At 49.4% G+C, this 14,209-nt stretch overlaps 1 protein-coding gene across 12 annotated transcripts in view; it reads right to left on the bottom strand.

Moving 5' to 3' along the window:
* The window catches only part of HUWE1 (HECT, UBA and WWE domain containing E3 ubiquitin protein ligase 1), a 98,791-nt gene that overhangs the window by 26,722 nt on the left and 57,860 nt on the right, over positions 1 to 14,209 (bottom strand). For 7 of the 12 annotated variants that reach the window (XM_051968783.1, XM_051968791.1, XM_051968789.1 and 4 more), the window contains 19 exons: positions 12,973 to 13,189; positions 12,477 to 12,599; positions 11,662 to 11,896; positions 11,055 to 11,285; positions 10,172 to 10,294; positions 9,179 to 9,274; positions 8,702 to 8,971; positions 7,159 to 7,311; positions 6,877 to 7,004; positions 6,603 to 6,684; positions 6,060 to 6,236; positions 5,334 to 5,499; positions 4,784 to 5,163; positions 4,130 to 4,325; positions 3,734 to 3,901; positions 3,151 to 3,296; positions 2,412 to 2,478; positions 1,547 to 1,764; positions 459 to 670 (listed from right to left, as the gene is read on the bottom strand). In XM_051968783.1, the coding sequence (XP_051824743.1) occupies positions 459 to 670; positions 1,547 to 1,764; positions 2,412 to 2,478; positions 3,151 to 3,296; positions 3,734 to 3,901; positions 4,130 to 4,325; positions 4,784 to 5,163; positions 5,334 to 5,499; positions 6,060 to 6,236; positions 6,603 to 6,684; positions 6,877 to 7,004; positions 7,159 to 7,311; positions 8,702 to 8,971; positions 9,179 to 9,274; positions 10,172 to 10,294; positions 11,055 to 11,285; positions 11,662 to 11,896; positions 12,477 to 12,599; positions 12,973 to 13,189 (3,388 nt within the window). The remainder of the gene's footprint in view (positions 1 to 458; positions 671 to 1,546; positions 1,765 to 2,411; positions 2,479 to 3,150; positions 3,297 to 3,733; positions 3,902 to 4,129; positions 4,326 to 4,783; positions 5,164 to 5,333; positions 5,500 to 6,059; positions 6,237 to 6,602; positions 6,685 to 6,876; positions 7,005 to 7,158; positions 7,312 to 8,701; positions 8,972 to 9,178; positions 9,275 to 10,171; positions 10,295 to 11,054; positions 11,286 to 11,661; positions 11,897 to 12,476; positions 12,600 to 12,972; positions 13,190 to 14,209) is intronic. The other 5 variants (XM_051968795.1, XM_051968792.1, XM_051968790.1 and 2 more) reach the window with 2 other exon arrangements.

Raw genomic sequence — 14,209 nt, forward strand, 5'->3', positions numbered from 1 at the left:
AACTCCACTGCGTCTTCATCGCCTCCAGGATCCGATATAAAATGCTGTTCAGTGCCTCAAGTCTCTCGCCTGTCCACTCCTACCTGAGAAGCCCTGTGATCCAGTGTCAACGGCCCGCTGGCTGTTTCCTGAACAAGAGCCTCCATCTGGACATCGTCTCTCACTATCTCATTCTCCCTCCTCACCTCACCTCTCTGGCTTTAAAGTCAATCTTTTATGGGAAGCCCTTCCCAACTCCTGCCCTCTTTTCTATCTCCTCTTTCTCCTATCCAGAGCTTGCTTGTATACATATGCATGATGTCTGATGTCTTCCCGGTTAGATTATAATAAGCTCCTTGAGGGGTTGGGCTGTCCACAGCGCTGGGGATACAGACAAGTGCCTGGCACAAAGTAAGTGTTTAACAAATACTTACCTATCCAAGGGCAAGACAGGGTATTTGAGGGCCTTGATCATTTACCTGGCATGTTTCTCTGTGCTCTCAGCCATTGCCAGTGCTCGGCTAAGGGCGGCCTTGACTTCATTCACCAGAGCCACCTGGGCATCTGTGCCACTGCCCGCTGCAGCCAGGCTGGCAAGAAAGAGGCGGGCTAGTGCTGGAGTATCTTTGTCCTCGGCATTCTGGGTATGTGGGAGAAGGTGGTCCAGGACGAATGCCAGCACGCTGCAGTCCTAAAAATATAAGCCGCAAACTGATCACAAGGCCTTCTGGCAACGGCTCCCTTGACCTCATCACCAAAGAAGAAATGATCCAATACTAATACCCCCCAAACCTTCTACAGAGTTGGCATCCACTGCTGGATAGGGGACTTCCTGAGAGCTTGACAGATTCCCTCAGACGTGAGGGAATCATATCAATTGTAGGGAAAGGAAGCGTCATAGCCAAGACGAAACAGAAAGGGGACGGGAGAGTTGAGAATGGAGGTCAAGGCAAGCACGTGGCTAACCAGCCTGGAGCTCTTCCTGCTACAATATCCTTCCATAACCCACAAAATAAAAAGTGGAGCTCAAAGCAGGATCACACTCTCTCTATGGGAGGTATTTAACATGATCCACCTAAACACTTCCTTGCTCCTGAACCAGGCTCAGTCCTCAGTCCCTGACTTGGACCAGCCACCCAGAAGAGGTTTGATGAAGGTCAAGCTTTTACTGGGCCAGGGAAATCTTGACCTTTTACTTGTGGCTTTGGTTTTCAGAATATAATACCAGAAAACAAGTGACAAAGAGTCCTGCTGGGCCATCTCCTGATTGCTAAGATGGAGAACCAGACCCAGACTCATGGACCAAGTGCCACAAGAGCCTTGGCCTCCAATCTCCTAGCATGGAGATTGCTCTGATTTTTGAGGCAAGCCTTCAAAGAAGAAAAACACTGAGAATTCAGTAGGGATTTCAAGAGTGGACTAGCACCACAAACTGAGAGACTGAGTCCTCATCAAGTGGCATGAAATCCCTGGTTCAATCTTCCCATCTCAACGCCCCTCCACCCCCCGCCCCTGCATCTGTTGCTTCCCCAAAATAGACAGTTGATGACATCGAAACAGGAAATACCTCTTTGATAAGCTCTGACTGGCCCACAGCATAGTTGTAGTTGGCAATCAGAGTGGCGATACCAACGTAGGATCTCACCAACTCAGCCAGCAGCCTAAGGATGGTGGAGGTTGGCATTAAAGGCTTGCTGCCTTTGGCTTTCTGTTTGTTTTCTTCAGAAACTTTTTCCCCTTCCTTGTCTTTCTTCCCTTCCCGAGATTCCTCTGGAGTAGAAGCTGCTAAGACAGAGAGAAGGGGACAAATCACCATTTCCAGCCTTGCCCTCTGTATGCCCAATGCCAACAGGAGTGTCGATATATACCAGGGGTCCTCAAACTTTTTAAATAGGGGGCCAGTTCACTGTCCCTCAAACTGTGGGAGGGCCGGACTACAGTAAAAACAAAAACTTTGTTTTGTGGGCCTTTAAATAAACTTCATAGCCCTAGGGGAGGGGGATAAACATCCTCAGCTACCGCATCTGGCCCACGGGCCGTAGTTTGAGGACCCCGATATACATGATGCAAAGCTCCAGGCCTTGGCAGTTATTGGAACAATGACAGACCCGCTAAGTGTCATTGCCCCTGACTCCAGGCTGGGTCTTTGGCCCTACAGTGAGCCCTATCACATCTAGCTTCCCCCTGGGAATGCCGTTCTCAAAACCCTGGGTTTGGACTAGGCAGGTCAATTATTCAGGAGCTTCAGAGAATCACTTCTATTCTAGAGAAGAGTAACGGGAGCTCTGCCTAGAAGCAAGCTTAACTGAGGAGATCTGGCCCGGAAGGCCCACTATATACACACTTCCACAAACACCACCAGGCTAAGGCGCTGGGGCGGGATGGCCAAAGTTTCTTGAAGGCCAATGATTTCCAAACAGCTGGGTTGTTACCTCCTCCTTGTGGGGTTCCCGACTGAGGTGTCTCAGTGGAAGAACTGTCAGTGGCAAAGACTTGAGCCTGTGGGCGGAGGAAAAAGGAAGAATGCACAGTTGCGATTCTGATCTCTCATCTCCAGGGAGCCAGTGACTGAACTCTTCTAGAAAGGGGAAGTGACCTCGTGTTTCTCCCATGAATGCCTGGACAAGCTGGTTGTTCCAGATGTGAAAGGAGCTGTCACTCCTTCACACTCAGCACCAGTCCTGTTCCCCCCCCACTTGTGGAGAGAACACAGGGCTTGGGTTTGAATTACAACTCAGAGGAGTGGCATCCTGTATTCATGCACTTTATGTCAGGTGCCTCAATGCCCTGATCTGCCAAATAGAGGCCGACATACAAGTACAGAAAATACTAAATAATACTAGATCATGGTGGAGAAAGTACCAGGAAATGGCTCTTTGTATTTCCAGGGGCCAAATGACAATAACGGTCTGAGAGGTGAGCTCCAATTAGGCTTCCTCCCCACCCTCCACCCCCCCATACCATACAGGGCCCTCCAGGATTTCAGAAGCTAAACAACAAGGAAATCCTTTTGCAGCTGAAGACAGCCATTCCAACAGGGACCAAATGACGCCAAGGAAAAAGAAGTTGCTCGCTACAATCGTCCGATATGCCCCAGTGATACCTGGGGGTATGACTCTCGCCCCTCAGGGGAGAAGGCCCATTCAGGCCACCTGGAATCAGCTGACTTACATTAATGGCGAAGCCGGCCTGAGCATCAAAGTCGCTGCCCTGGCGTGTCAGCGTTCGATACTGCTGGTATACTTCGTCACCCATGTCTTGCAAGATCTGGCTAACCTCCTGAGTTGTCACCCCAGGTTTGGGGTCTGATTTCTCTGCTAAAAAACAAATAAATGCACTTTATATCGGGATGCTTTGGGGCCAGCAGAAAATGTACTTCGGTCCAGTCAGGTGCTCCTTCGGGACAAAGGATGCAGGGCGATGGCATGATCACGCCACTCTGATGGTGAGGAGTGGAGGATGGATGAGAGTACAAAACTAATCAAACACACCAAATTATTCGACTTTAGGGTCTCCTTGATCACACCTCTCACTTAACATGTTATGCCTGGAAATTAACTCCACAGGCCAGAAATTGAGCACGGCAGCCTAACTGGGAGCTAGCTATTTACGATGCTGCTTTAGAAAGCCTATGTCTGAGACGATCTGATAAGCGTCCTTCTAGCACCCCAAGATCCCCAAGTCAGAATCCCCATATGCAGAGGGCCTTTCTCGGTCACACGCAATCCGCTCCACGGTTCGCCGAGCCACATACCTTCCTCTGGAGCATGGTAGGCCGCCAGGGCATTAAGCATGTCATAAATCACCTCCTTGATGGTATCGGGAATGAGAGGCAGAGGAGAGGGCTTAACTGGGGTCGTCTTCACCAACTGTACAGCATTAGGACCTTTGACTCTCAAATTCTCAAATTCATCATCTGATGCTAGGCCAAAGGGGGAGACACAAAAAGTGAAAATTTCCTGGTCAGCAATGGTGATAATCCTCCGCCCCAAAGAAATGGGCAAGAGCCGCAGCCTCACTATGAAATCACAAATACTCGGCACCTTCTAAGTCCGACAGGACTAGACGGTGTTTAAGAAACATTAAGACATGAGAATGACCTCAACTTAAGAATTCCTTAAAGCAATCCCCATAGGGTCACGACACTCACCGGTCCCTGAGCCTCGAGGGGCTGGAAGAGCAATCCGGATACAGCCGTTTGTCACCTCAGTAAATATGTTTGGATTACGGCACGCAGCTGGCCCAAGGACACGGAGGATGTAGTTGATCTCCCGAGAGCCCAGGCTGCCAGAGACCACCCCAGATGTGGTGCTTCCTGCTCCACTTGTGGCCGCAGAACGCACAACCTACAGGATGATGCACCGTGTCAAAAGGAGCTCTGGAAAACTCGATCTATGCCCACTCCGAGGATCCCCTGGACCATCTTAGGGACAGTCAATAGGAAGAGCTCAAAAAGTATTCACATGCCCAACTGAGACAAAGCCCAACGTGACCTCGAAAGGGCTCCTGCATTGCTCAAGATTAGGCTAGCCTTTACTGTATGGGCTTAAACTTAGCTACCATTCAATTCTTTCCCTTTGAGATAAGGTGGGGAGGGAGTGAACATCTTCCCAATGGGCCGGACAAGGAGTCCCTGGAAGAGCTGAGCCTTGAGCCCAGGCATGAGATTGTCATTTGAGTGCTCACACTCTTAACAGGGATCTAGAAACATCAAGTGGCACTGGCCGGGAAAAGAAGCAAATGGGATGCTTGGGGATCCATGCACAACAGACCAAGGGTGGCGGAGAGAGCACTGGCCACATACCTTTTCCATGGTGTGCTGCAGGGTACATGGATCCTCAATGATGTGCCTCAAGAGCAGAGTAACCAGCGGGGTAAATCCATTGAAGCCCGAGCTCTGGGTCAAGTTGAGGATCATGCGGGTGCTTTTCAGCTCAGCAAACATCAGGGCATACTTATGATCCCGGGTGAGTCGGAGACAGAGGCGCAAGGTGGCATGCAGTGTGTCCGGGTCCACAGGGACACCCAACATGCTCACACAGGCCCTGATCAGAACCGTCACCATCTCCCCTGTGAGACCCTGGATCAGGATGTCCCCGAGCTGGACCTCCTTCTGAACAACAACCTCCTTCTGAACAACAGCCTCCTTCTCCAGGGCAGGACTCTCAGGAGCTAAGGGGCATTCTAGGAAAGACAGGAGAATAGTAAAGATTCTTGAGATGGCTCCAACTCTGTGGGACAAAGGCCTAAGCTTTCACCAGGTGGGAAAAATAAAGAGCCAGTTAACAAAATGAACTCGGCCAAACCGGGAGCTCCAACTTCCCAAACACAGGGAGGATGCCAAAGGCTCATACCATTGGAGGTCTTCTCCTCCTCTGCAGGCTTGGACTCAGTTTCTTTGGTTTCATCTAGGGTCTTATCCACCTCCGGCTCATGGCTCTCTTTGGGGATTTTATTAACTCGTGGTGCTCGCAGGAGGCTCAGCATCACAGGGCGCCGGTTCCCAGTTTCCTCATTGACCTGGACATTTAAGGAGGAAGGTACAGAGTATGAACCCCACCTCGTTTTAGGACACCCAAATCTTGGTGGTTCTGTGCGACTCCAGCTGAAAATTAAGAGCTGAACTGTGCATTAATTCTGCCGTGCTTGGGCTGGGCCCTACTTCTACGGTCTCAGGCTGAGCCCAAGTCCTCCCATAGGTTTGCTGGCAGCATTCAATGCCAAGACAGAGTTCTCACCATTAACATGGATACACACTCAGGATAATGGCAGAGCCTCAATGAGGCAAATATAAGAACAACAAAGACCACTCTTGGGTCAAATCAGAATGTGCCTCTGGTTTTTAGAAAGGACCGGCCTATCTCTGGATGAATGCAACTCTGTTCTGACCTGGGCTTGCTGACTCATACATCACCCTATGTGACTTAGTTTCGGTCATCATTTGGGATAAATCCTGTCCAAAGCCCATCCCCACTGCTACCACCAACCCCAACTCTGTGTCTAACAACGAGTATGTCTGATTTCTGCAGGGCCATGGTGGGATTGGGAGGCTGGGTAAGAGAAAAGGTATCCACGCGCACCTGCACCATTGTGGTAAACTGCACCGTATACCGCCGCCTCCCTGCTGTGAAGCGGACACTCGTCTCGCCAGATCTCCAAGCAGAATCGATGGTGCTGTTGTTACTTGCACTGTAGCTGCACCAGCGTCCAGAACGGTCATCAAACCAGCGCCAATTGTTATTGCTAAGGTGGAGGTACTAGTGTGGAAAAGAGCACGTCACTTACCATCTGATGAAGGTAGGTCTTCCCAAGTCACATGTGGAGAAAGGTTTCCTCAGGAAGACCAGTCCCTTCTAATAACAGAGAAGCGATAGCCACAACCAACCAGTATTTATGTTCAAAAGGACTATTATTTGGGAGGAACTCAGTTAATGGCAACATCGACTTCAGAAAATGCCAGTGGAACCTTGGGAAGAAGCCACCCAACTTGCACCTTAGGTTCTCTCTGGGCCAAGGAGAAATGTGACCAAGGTCACCAAACAATGACTTTGCCCTAGCTCCTCAACACTATCGATAACCAATGCCCCCAAACACCCACACTGGCCTCTGTCCAGGACCACTACCTTGTTCATCTGGGCTCTCCTCTTGGAGGAGATGGATGTCTTCTCATAGAAGTCAATCAGAAGCAGCACTGGGGTGATCCATCTGCAAGGAGAGGCAGCAGAAAACCTCAAGAAATCTGGAAGGTCACCATCCTCAGGAGACCCCCTCATTTCCAACTGAACGATTGCCGAAACTCAGCTCTTCACATGGTACAGGCCCAAGGGCCTATGGGGGATCCAAGAAAGTGCTCCCTTCCTGACAAAGGAGGCCATGACCAGTGGACCCAGGACTTACTTTGGGGTGTGGATCTCCTTCTGCTCCTTGGCAGCCAGAAGGCATGGTTGGACCACTTCCAGAAGCTTGATGAGGACATTGAGGATGCCGCTGGATTCAACTACCCGAGCACATGGGAGTTTCAATTCCTGAGGTGGCAAAAGAAAGAATGATCTACTATCTTGTGACACCAGAGGCAGAAAGAAGGGAATATGATGGACTGCAGCTAGCTCGATGTCCAAGGTCTTGAGAAATCCCTAGTTTAGTGACCCCGCAGGTCTCACGTGCAGCATAGCAACTTACCTCAAATAGCAATGTCAACAACAAAATCCTAGTGGCCAAGTTTGAGGCCTGAGGAAGGGTGATCATCTGATTGATCCATTCAGTAACTGTTTTTGTGTCACTGGTTGTCAGGGGGAGAGCTGCTTTAATCAAAACATCAGCAGCTTCCCAGACCTAAAAGAGACAAAAACATCAGACAGATAAGTTCCATATACATGGCTTCTTTACGAAAAGGTCAAAGGAGGAGACAGTTGGGTAGTGGCAGCTTAAGGTAGGTGGGCTCCAGGCATGCAAATTCCATTCCTTTCTATCATGTGGCCCAGATCAGTCATTAGCACTTGAAGACACCCCTGCCCCAAATGTTTTCTGAGTAATTCCAAGGAGCAAAATGAAGACTGAAGGGAGCCCATTAGAAGGAGGGCATTGCACTAACTACTGAAATCAGCCCGTTCCACACATGGAATGGGGCATCATGGTTAGTAGCACGTGCCCTCTAAATGGAGGTATGTATCTACGTATGAAGGTGGGCGTCTACAGAGTGACCAGGATGCTCAGGTTCACAGTGAGCTGATGATAGCCCAGGGAAGCCAAGGCCACCCAAAAGGTGAGGGTTTGTGGCTGATATCTCGAGGGAAAGGCAAAAATGGAAGAAGGGATGTGACCATGATTCCCAGGCACCAGAGACAGGGAGGGGCGGCCAGAGCCGCCTCTGGTTTCCGTCGAGGACGACGACCGATCTTTGTCCCGGACGAGCCCCAAGAGGAATGTGGCTCGCATGCCAGGGAGGAAGGGAGGGGCCCAGGTTGCCCCGAATGAATTCGGGTCACCCGGTCCAAAAGCGGTGGACAGCCTCCCATCTCCCTTGGAGCTTGAGAGAACCGGCAGGTGGGACTGCAGAGCCCCGTGGAGGGCCGTCGGAAAGATCACGGGAAATGGGAGCGTGCCCGCGAGACTGGTGAATGGTAGAATGCCACTTTTCAAGAGGGATGAGAGAGTGCCGGCAAACGGGCCGGGAAGTCTGATTTTGGGTTCACGGGCAAATTCCCGAAAGAGGAGACAGTCGAGAAAGGGCTGGTGATTTCAGAAAGTCTCCCTCGAGAGCGGGCTCGACTAAGCCCGTTCCTTATTTGGACGAGGGCACTTAGCGCAGGAGACAGGGTGCCACTGAATGTTTCTGTGTATCCATGCCTTCTGGAAAGGCCTGCCTGGGGTCTGTCTCTCAGATTTTCAGATGACAAGAAGCGGGGAGAAATAATGATGATGACAGATGACAGAGTGGGTATCTAAAAGGACCTCAACAGTCTAGACCATTGGGCTGAAATTCATTACATGTAGAATGTCTTTCATTTGAGTGAAACAATAAAGCAAAATCAGAGAAGAGGAGAGAGGGAGGGAATGAGGCGATCTGGAAGTGAGGCATTTAAGTTCCTCATATGATAAACTCGCCAATAATAACTCTCCCCAAGGCAAATGGAGAAAGATGAGCCAAGAGTTTCCTTTCTGGTAAGTGCATTAATTGTGCATGATTGATAATAAAGATGCTTTAGAGCTGAGGAATGCTCACCTGATTGACCACCTGCTTCAGAATCATGTCCCGATAATCAGCCCCATTGCGCTTAATGGCGGTCATGATCAAGTCGCACACACGGTATACAGTGTCTGGCAGCTCATCCAGGAGATGAAAGCATCCTGGCAACATAGTGTCTGTGAAACCGTGAAGTTCCTCCTGCTCCAGGGGCTCGGCATCCTGGAACTTCTCCAGGCACTTAGCCTCTTCTTCTTCTTGCTTTTCCCGTGCTTTCCGCTCTTCTTCCTCCTTCCTGCAAGCAGCTTCCTGGGAGGTGGGAAAAGTGTGGGCACATTAGGGATTAGAGAGCAAAAGGCTCACAAGTGTGTGGCTTTTCTCAGTGTCCAATTCTGATGGTGGTTTCTCAGGGAGGTTCTGGAAGAGCAGGCCTACGGGCAACCCGGAGCCCAAAACCCAGAGTAGGCAGCACTCCTATCTCCCAGCTGGGCTTCCCAAAGGCACATGACTTGTTACCTCTGGGGACTCTGCTCTCTGATCCATGGGGATGTCCTGTCCCAAAGACATGGCAATGGCTCTCATCATCTGATCTTCTTCTGACATGCTGAGATCCTAAAGCAGTGGGAGACAAACATGGTAAGCCATGTGACCTCTGATGCCAAGCCAGGAGACCAAGAGACACCAGGATCCATCCGTCAGTGGAAAGAAGCACGCACTACACAAAAGCTCCCTAGAGACATACGGAGACCCCCACTGAGGCAGCTGAACTAAATGCCCTGAGATAGGAGATGTTCAGGGGCCGACCCTCTGCTGAGGTACCAAGGGACTCCCTCACCTAGTACATAAAAAGCAGATTTTCACACTCTTCCAACATATTACTTTTGCCAATTTACTCTCAGCTTTTTCTTTTAAAAATTGTGTTTGTTAATTGGGATGGTTCCCTAAGAGAGGATATATTGGGGAGAAAATAATGGGGTATATGTTTGGGTGATAAGATTGGCAGCTTCAGGAAGGAACAAGGCCAACCCCCCCAATTTCTCCCTCCCCCCCCCCCCCCCCCCGCAAGACTATTAAGTGGACCTTTCAGAAAAATCTGTTATCTCAAAATGATGGTAGAGAGCCAGGTTAGCTTCTAGAAAGCAAGCGTGGGGACTATAGTGGCAAAGAAGAATGAAAGGCAGCGAGGGGTTTGATGGGAACGCTTCAACTGCCATGGCGGTAAGCTAGGATTGAATTCTTGTAGACCCAAGGATCAAGGGCCCACTGTGTCTCTGACGAAATGTCCCGTGGCAGGAAATCCAGGAAATGTCCAGCATGCTAGCCTTACAATGCGTCAAACAAAATAAGCTCTGGGCCCTCAGAGCACAAGAGCACACGGAATTAGGGCCAGCTCCTCCTTGTGATGATCTAGGAACTGGTGAGAAACTGAAGACTAGTGGAAGAGAAGGTCAACTGGGAAGAAACAGGCTGAGAAGGTTCCAAGCCTCAAGGAGGCCAGCCGTAACTTACCCGGACGACTCCTCCCATGAGAGGAGGAGGGTGGGTCAAGAGATACTCGGTAGCTTGTTCCATGGTGCTAGTGTTCAACAAGGCCTCCATGGCATGCTCTCTTGTGAAGCCCATGTCCATTAGCTAGAAGGAGAAAGTCTCTTCAAGCCTCATGGAGCGGACAACGGCTCACCCCGGAACCACAAAGGCCAAAGGTGCCACTGCTGCTCAGGACACTTGCTTCCAACATTCTCATTCCCAGGGGAGGAGGCCCAGCTCTTTGAAGGCAAATCTCAACAGCTTTAGCTAGCTAAATGTGAGGGATTTATCAGATCTTTCTGCTTGAGCCTTGGAACTACTCTGGCAAGTGAACCAGATATGACCAAGAGTGGGGCACCAAAGTTTTACGCCGTTGCTAGAAGACCCACACCTGACAGCTACCAAAAAACCCAGCAAGGAGCAGAGGGGGATTCCCAAGCTTTTAAGAAAAACATGATATTCTCTCCCTCCTTTTGAGGACTAGGGGATGGCAGGAACAATTCTGAAGGGCAGTCTTTATTTAAATGAACTGATTGCTCCTGGCCAGCCTGGGGTTAAACTTTAGGCCTCATTTTGTTGCCCAAGGCTGTGACCCCATCAGTTTCCACTCCATTTGACCAATATGTCTCTTTCCCAAGGATATGCACCAAGCTTGGGCCACTCTGAAGAAAACAAATACAGAAAAGGTGTCCTAAGTTTCAATGGTCTTAAAGTGTTACCTGGCATGAAGCCCAAGAACAACCGGCAGTGTGATTATGAAGGAAACACTAAATGTACTTCTTGGCTTAAAACAGTCTATGGTCTCAAGGGGAGTCTACCACCAGATGCGTTCCCTGCCACTGACGCCAAAGGGAGTCCAGGCTACCTGCTGGAGCTGCTGCTGGTTGACCTGTGGGTCTCGGCGGGAACCACTCTCCTCTTGTCCCGATTCTTCTTCTCCGCGAGTTCCTTCCTTGTCCTTGTTCAGTCGCTCGCGGATGACAGGTTCGCCACGTAGAATGTGGCACAGAATGGCCAACATTGATTCAGCCATGCGCCCACCGTACACTTTCAGGGGCTTCCGATTCCATAGGTTCTTGATGCAGGTGAAGGCAGCCTATCAGGGGCAGGAGAAGGTCAAGTCAGGATTGTTCAACACCATACTCAATGCATCCAGGCACCTCTGGGGCAAAAGGGCTTGGAGACGGCTTTGAAACATACGGCTATCCAAGGGGATCTCTTAGAATTGTTTAATTATATTCAGTCCCCCAAGCCAAATTAATCCAATGGAACTAAGTGGAATCCCTCAAAACACTGAGAGAAAGTAGCCAAGTTTGTGCTAGTGGAAAGGCAGCAATGATTCAAGCCAATCTGGGTTCAGAATGCCATACAAATCAAGGTAGGTGCCGAGTCCAAATGACAAGTCTACCATCTGAAGCCCAAGTAGAGAGAGCAGACCTGCACATGCAATCCTTCTGGAGCAAGTCACTCACCTTCTGAGTCACAACAAGAAATCGTAGGGCACTGAACTGGGGGTGAGTCTGGCCCCCAGGAAGCTTGGCCGGCAGAGAGTGGGGGGACTCCAGAACAGTGGTTGGGTTCACCATCTTCTCCACCAACATCAGCCAGGCATCTAGGAATTCGCCTGTGCCATCCGGCAGGTCAGGATGTTCAAGGCCCTCAGAAACTGGAACCTTGCCTCCCATGGAGAGAGCCCAGTTGAAAGTTCTAGGTGGGGAAAAGAGGCGGCAAGGAAAGAACATGTTGAAACACCAGTGGGAGAGAGGGGAACAACTCAACATCTGCTTTTCCACTATTCATTCAGGGGTACTAGTTTCTTAAGATTACAGGTCTTGGCAAGTCTAAATGTGGAGCCCAGATACACACCACAGGGAACATCCCCTCATATCCAGGAGGAATCAGTAATTTCAAAAGCCCTCTTCAGCTTTCTCTATAAGCCAAAGTATTGTATTTTATGCAGTCAACACCTTTCTTTGGAGATCTATAAGCTTCTATATTGGAGAGTATACTTCTATACTCTAGGGGTCTTTGGAAAATTACTCCAGGCCTAATCAAAGGGTCACTATTTAAGAGGGGAAATATGACAGCCCTCCCCTTCAAGAGTCACCATCTACTTTCTTCAGGAAGGAGAACAATACAAACCACATGGTGATATTGAAAAGGATGTTGAATGTTTTTTGGGTTTTTTTGTCTGTTTGTTTTGGTGCTTACACCCTCCCCCTGTGGTAGTTAACTTCCTTAGGAGATCAGTGGGCCTGATTTTTAGTGTATATAGGGTTGTCCTTACTCAAAAAGAGCATTGTGACCTCCAGAGCACAGAAATTTTTGCAGCATGAGGTGGTACGGGTACTTCCTTTCATCAAACAGCATAGGGGATGTGAAGCCGACTGAACAGATGAAGAAAGTGAGCCTGGATGGAGAAAAATGGTCCTAAATGAGATACATATCAATCTGGCCCAATGACCAGCACAACAGTGCTCTTTTGATAAGAGAGCACATATACATGACACTAAGTGAAATTTTGCCATAAAGACACAAATCCTAATTCCTTCATTTCAGGGTAGGCAGAAAAAGTCAAAGAAAGAACAGCTCCAGCTTAGGGTCCGTTGTTTTAGATCACAGAATGCATGTCCTTTAGGCCAAAGGCAAGGGCCTCTAAGAAACCAACAAGTTTCTTGCTACCGAAGCCCTCCTAAAACCTTATTCCCACTTCTGCAGAAGGTAAGGACAAAAGTAACATTGAATGTTAGGGAAGTGGTGCTGCCTGGGGGATGACGGCTGACCTGAATCTGGGCGTAGGTGTGTATGGTGGGGGCTGCCAGGACAAGCCCTTGGTGAGGAGCTTGGTCAGAGCAGAAGCTGTTGAGCGGGCTGCAGGTGTTGGAGCTGTTGTGGTACTGGTCGCATGGTGACTCCTGCGCTGGCGAACAGGGGATCCCACACAGAGTTTAACGAGAAGCCCAAAAAGCTCAGCAAGAGCTCGGCCTAACCTTGACGAGGCTGAAACACAAGAAATCCCCCAAGTCAAATCTGAAACACAAAAAAGACGGCAGGCACCATTCAAGGGCCCAAAGAAATAGAGGCAAAAGGGAAATGGACCTCCCTTCGTCCTCCTGGGGAATACTGCAGGTACACAGATGGAACTGAAAGAAGGAATCAAAGGAAACAGAGCGTTTGCGGACCACAACCGGCTAGTCATTCGTGCACTAGCACAATGGTCATGCTGTACCAGTGGAAGAGAAAAACTAACAGGAAAGTGACCAAATCACATGACATTCAAGAAACACCCTACAGACCGTCCAAAGCAGAAGCTCATTATTTCCCTTGCACTATTTCAGGGCATTGCCAGAGTCCCAGTTACCCAGGTTGTCAAACAAGTTTGATTCCTCACTCACACTCATTCCACATAGCTAGTCTTCACTTCTTAATGCTTCTCTTCCTACAAAACATTTCTTGAATATGTCCTTCTTAGTTCTAGGTTTCATGTTTGCAGCGTCCTTAAATATATCCCTTCCTCTACTTTTACAATGCAACCTCTTATCTCCCGCTTGGACCGTTGCCACATCCTGCGGATGGCCTCAAGCCCCTCTCTCATCTAATCCATCCTCTATTCAATCACAAAGGCAATTCTTCAAATCCAAAAAGCTCCCCTCTCACTGTTCCAATCTCCCTACACCCAACTCCCTGACATGTATTTTTACACCCAAGACACTGGCCCCCGGGCTGTTCTACAAGCAAGATGGCCCAACTCTCAGCTGTGGAGATTTTTGTCTGTCTTGAAACGAACTCTCTTACTTCTCTGTCTCTGTCTTCTGGTCTCCTTCGCAGCCTGTGCTAAAGTTCCAACTCCTACAGGAGACTGCCAGATCCCATTTTGTCCCTTTCTCCATAGTGCTAAAGCCCTTCATCAGGGTTTTATCCATCCCATTACTTTCCACGTGCAGAGATGGCTGCATATGTGCTTCTCCAGGCCAGAGCCCAAGCCTTGCCATTCTTTGCATCAACAGTACTTAGCATGGT

Source organism: Antechinus flavipes, chromosome X (genome assembly GCF_016432865.1).
Source record: "Antechinus flavipes isolate AdamAnt ecotype Samford, QLD, Australia chromosome X, AdamAnt_v2, whole genome shotgun sequence".
Classification (NCBI taxonomy): Eukaryota; Metazoa; Chordata; class Mammalia; order Dasyuromorphia; family Dasyuridae; genus Antechinus; species Antechinus flavipes.